The sequence below is a fragment of the Chenopodium album genome, chromosome 21 (assembly GCF_948465745.1).
Source record: "Chenopodium album chromosome 21, dcCheAlbu1.1, whole genome shotgun sequence".
NCBI lineage: Eukaryota > Viridiplantae > Streptophyta > Magnoliopsida > Caryophyllales > Amaranthaceae > Chenopodium > Chenopodium album.
In genome coordinates, this window is record NC_137854.1 from 11,875,795 (window position 1) to 11,881,162 (window position 5,368).

Here is a 5,368-nt window from a genome sequence, read left to right on the forward strand (position 1 = left end):
ACATTTTTTGCTATTGGGACAACTTACTAGCTATAATAATCAATTATACGGTTTAGGTTTGTATAATTATTAGAAAATAGATGTGAGGTTTAATTAAATGATCAATTGGGACAATCAACTTACCAATAATTAATTATACGTGTATGCATTTTGCTATTGCGTAATTAAAAGATCAACTGGTACATTAAAATGACCGGTGGAGATCAGATCAGTATATGCAGATGTAATTTATTATTGAAGTCTTCTTGTTGGATTCAATTATGTTTATGTCTGAACTTTTGGTGGAATAGATCCTTTCACAGTGTCAATAGAGTTTATGTATATATATAAACAGCGTTAATTCATGAAGTTGAAGTGAGTAATTTGATATCTATTGAGTTTCTAAATCGATGGAAGAGGAAAATTGGGGAACTCCATCATCACAGTGTCCACGAGATTTACTGTCTGGTGAGTTATTAAAATCCCCATTTCTTAAATTCTTAGCTTTAATAATCTTACTGCTGATTAACTAATTAAGACAATGTTTATGCATATATATCGACAAAATAAAGATGATAAGCGGGCAGAGTATTTGAATTGTGGTCTGCCACTCTATAGAGCTGCTCTAAAGGGTCACTGGGAAGATGCAATTCAAATATATTCAAGGTATCCACACTGTTTTGCTTCAAGGATTACTAAACAGGGTGATACCGCTCTGCATGTCGCTGCTGTAGTAGGGCGCACTGACTTTGTGGTGCAGCTAGTGGCTCTAATGGAACAAGAGAAATGTACGCACCTGTTAGCCTTGAGGAACGACAAGGGTAATACACCACTTTGCCTAGCTGCAGCATCCGGAACTGTTGAAATTGCGACGGCAATGGTGAGGGCTGACAAGGAGGTGCTAAAAATGCCAGGAAATAACTTAGGCATGACGCCACTTCATACGGCAGCCTTACTGGGTCACAGAGATATGTTTAAATATCTTTTAAAACTCACTGAAGATGATCTCTCAGATGAAGAGCGCAGTACTGTTTTCATCTCGCTAATCAATTCAGATTTGTATGGTATGTTGCCTGCTTAAATGTGCACGAATGATTCTAATGATTCATAAACTAAACAAAACCATATACCTTGTCAAATGCAGATATAGCATTAAACATGGTGAGCAAGCATCAACAATTGGTCATGGCTCGGGATGACTATAACAACGAGACAACGTTACATATTCTTGCTAAAAAGCGTTTAAAGTCATCAAAAGCAACTCGGATATCCAAATGCTGCAATATATGTTCGTATACTATATACTCCTTATACCTTCTTTATTTCTATAAATATCAATCAATTTGTGCCCGAACAATGCCCTAGGTTGATTGAATTTAGCATAAATTTTAAGGCCCAAATGCCAATTATTAAATTCTTAATGCTTATCATTGATTATACATGATAATTACAATAATATATATACACAATACTTGCCTAAAACTCCTAACAAGATAAACCTGGTAAATATACAAATATTATTACATATATAGTTTTAAACCAACGAACCAAAACTTATTGACCACTAACGAGCTCTCACATGAACTGCAATTCTTTAATTTTATATACTCCATTACTCCGCAGTGTCGTTGTTAAACGCGGGTCTGGGCCACACCCGCAAACCAAGAGAGAGAGTCCACTTCACAAGTCCAAGGAGGTTCCATCCCAAAACCATATGGCAATAGAAGGAGTAGCCCCTTAGCCTTATAAAGTGTTTAACTCTCTCTTCTTTTAATCAATGTGGGACTCTTATATGTGTTACTTGGTGGGATTTACTTCAACAGTTGTAGGAAGCTTTTACAGTTTTCTTTTGGTAGCATGTGCTACTGTGCTAGTGCTATGCTAGGTTGCACCGTAGACCCGCCACTAATCGTAGCACACAAATATATGAACTTAATTTAAAATGCTTTTAACGTTATAATGATTTCAATCCTTCCAGTTAAAATGGGTGGACGTCAGTCACGCCACGACAAAGTGCTGCTACAACATGTAGCTCTAGAACTGCTGGAATATGTGTGGCGTAGAGTACTATTTGAAAGCCAGAATGAGATAGAAAGATTGATAAACCATCCTTGGAATGTAATTTTCATTGCAGTAGAAATGGGCAATGTCGAGTTTGTGACTACCCTACTTCGTACCTATCCCGATTTAATATGGAAATTTAACGACAAATGTCAAAGCATATTTCATGTGGCTGTTATACATCGCCAAGAGAAGATATTCAAGCTAATATATGATATTGGTGCCATGAAAGATTTGATAGTGGTTTATCTTGAAAAAGGTACCAATAATAACATACTGCACCTGGCTGCGATGTTACCATCAACAGATATACTTAATAGTATATCAGGGGCAGCTCTTCAAATGCAACAGGAGATGAGGTGGTTTAAGGTAATTGTAATTATTTGATCATTACTAGTCTGAAACGGAAATACTTGAAGTAGTGATTATATCGGATGTGTTCGTTGTTACAGGTGGTTGAAGATCTTCTCATGCCTCAATTCGCAGAACATCGAAATTCAGATGGGAAAACACCACTTGTTTTATTTACTGAACAGCACAAAGAGCTAAGGAAATCAGGAGAAAAATGGATGAGAAATATGGCAAGTTCTTGTAGTGTTGTTGCGACTTTAATAGCGTCTGCAGTTTTTGGGTCTTTATTGAAAGTGCCGCGTGACAATGCTAATTCATTGGTTAACCCTCCACATTATAGTGGGTGGTATTTGGTGTTTGCAATCACTGATACTCTATCTTTGATAACATCTACTGCCTCGACGCTAGTGTTTTTATCAATCTTGACTTCAAGGTATGCCGAAAAAGATTTTCTCAACTCACTGCCTCGCAAGTTAATCCTTGGCCTTTGTTTGCTCTTCCTTTCCATAGTTTTTATAACCTTAACTACAACATTTCACATCGTTTATAGCCAAGGCTGGCCATGGTTCGGCATTATTCTCGTGGCAGTGATAACAATCTTCCTCTTCACTAAGCAAGAGTTATATCTGTTGTGGGAAGTAATTTGTTCTACCATTCGACGCACCTCTAATTTTAAAAGCCCAACGCCACTTCTTTTTTGATCAACAACGCTCTAGATCTAGATATAAAGAGTTTTGTATAATGGTTCGTTCTTAAAACCCAATGCTAAAGTAAAGCGAGTCTACTTCAACAGACCAAATGAGGTTCCATTTTAAAACCATATGGCAACAGGAGGAGTATCCCCTTAGCCTTATAAAGTGTTTAACTTTCTCTTCTTTTATAAATGTGCGTGGACTCTTACATATGTTATTTGGTGGGATATATTTCAATATTATGAGATTTATCAAGTTTATTATTTTTCAATTGTTTTTGGTTTGTTCATCACTGTAAAAGTAATAATTGTCTCAACCCAAGAGTCCATTCTATCTTCAATGATTTCTATCTCTAAACGATTCAACAAAATTTTCTTAACTATGCATTAATTAATTGTATAGAAATATTCGTAGAAGTAATAATTTGTGTATGTCATCGATCTGAATAATGTTGGAGACAGCGGAAGTATAATGGGTGATTAGATCAGATTAATAAGAAATATTTATTAACTACTCCTTATATGAGAAATGAGTAGAGCTGCTGCACCTACTTATATATATTTATTCTTGAAATGAAATAATGCTGAAGAATATGTTTTCTTTTATTATATTCTCTTATATTGAAAATGATATCAATTACAGTTTATATAGAAAAAACTCATCCTAAATAAATAGTGGTAGAAAACTTAGGGCCTGTTCTCATTGACTGAACTCAGCTGAACTGAACTGAACTGAACTGAACTCAGCTGAACTGAACTGAACTGAACTGAAATGAATATTTTATAAGAGAAGGAAATTAGGAGCTGAACTGAACTGAACTGAACTGAACTGAACTGAACTGAATTGAGCTGAACTGAACTGAACTGAACTGAACTGAACTCAGCTGAACTGAACTGAACTCAGCTGAACTAAACTGAACTGAACTGAACTGAATTTCAACGTAAGAGAACAGGCCCTTAGGAGCATTACATGCTTTAAGATTTTTTGTCAGAAACTACTTTATAAAAGAAATTTTTTGTGAGAAACTACCTAATAAAAAAAATATTGGCAGAAACTACCTATTATAATTAAAATGTTGTAAGAAACTACCATTAAAGCAAATAATGTTGTAAAAAAGCTATTATTCGTCGAATGTTTGTCTTTGACTAATTTCTCCGGCATTGACCATGCTCGGCCGGTCACATGATATGTGGCATTGTTGGTGGGGCATGGAAAAATTAAGGTTTTAAAAGTTCAAGTGATTGGCAAGTAGGTGGTCAACAACTAAAAAGTTAGTCAATGATGAAAATCCGGTGAAAGGGTAGTCTTTTACAACATTTTCATTTTAATAGGTAGTTTTAATAGGTAGTTTCCTATAACATTTTTTTAATAGGTAGTTTCTCACAAAAAAGAAACTTGATACCATTTTCTTGGTGCCTTGAAGATAACATAGTATCCTTTCGGCGACAGCAAAATGTAGTTTGCTAGGATTATTCATAAATCTTGATACCATTTTTACTACTTGAGCTATGTTAGGTCTTGTATGAGTTAAGTATAGTAAAGAACCTACCAAACTTCTGTATACAATAGCATCGACCTTACTAGCTCCATCATCTTGACTTAATTTTTCATTCAATGCCATAAGAGTATTCACTGGTTTGCAATTTTCCATATGAAATTTCTTTAGGATATCCACAGTATATTTTTCTTGATTAAAGAAAATTTCTCCCTTGGTTTGCGTAACTTGAATTCCAAGAAAGTATTTCATGAGTCCTAAGTCTGTCATTTCAAATTCTTGCATCATAGACTCTTTGAACTCATTAATGAGTTTCACATTATTTCCAGTGTAGATTAGATCATTAACATAAAGACAAACAATGAGAAAATGCCCCTCATTGTTTTCTTTAATGTAGAGTGATGGTTCACTTGGACTCTTTTTGAATCCTCTGTTCATAAAATATTTGTCAATTCTACTATTCCAAGCTCTTGGCGCTTGCTTAAGCCCATACAACGCTTTATGCAAACGATAAACTTTATCTTCTTGCCCTTGAATTTCGTAACCTTGTGGTTGTTCCACATACACTTCTTCTTCTAACACACCATTTAGAAATGCATATTTGATATTTCACATCAAGCTGATACACATATAATTCATTCTGTGCAGCTATGCTAACACTGTCCCAATGGTTTCAATCAATGCGAGCTACTGGAGCAAATGTCTCATTGAAATCAACTCCAGGTTTTTGGGCATATTTTTGGACAGCAAGCCTTGCTTTGTGTTTCTGAATATTTCCGTCTTGGTCTAG

At 35.2% G+C, this 5,368-nt stretch overlaps 1 protein-coding gene across 1 annotated transcript; it reads left to right on the forward strand.

The window, feature by feature from the left end:
* Positions 1-520: 520 nt before the first annotated feature.
* LOC145600411 (uncharacterized) lies at positions 521-5,368 on the forward strand. Its single transcript, XM_081656309.1, has 4 exons — positions 521-1,043; positions 1,958-2,409; positions 2,493-2,824; positions 5,227-5,368. Exons 1-4 carry the CDS (start codon positions 521-523, stop codon positions 5,366-5,368), a joined length of 1,449 nt encoding a protein of 482 aa, XP_081512435.1.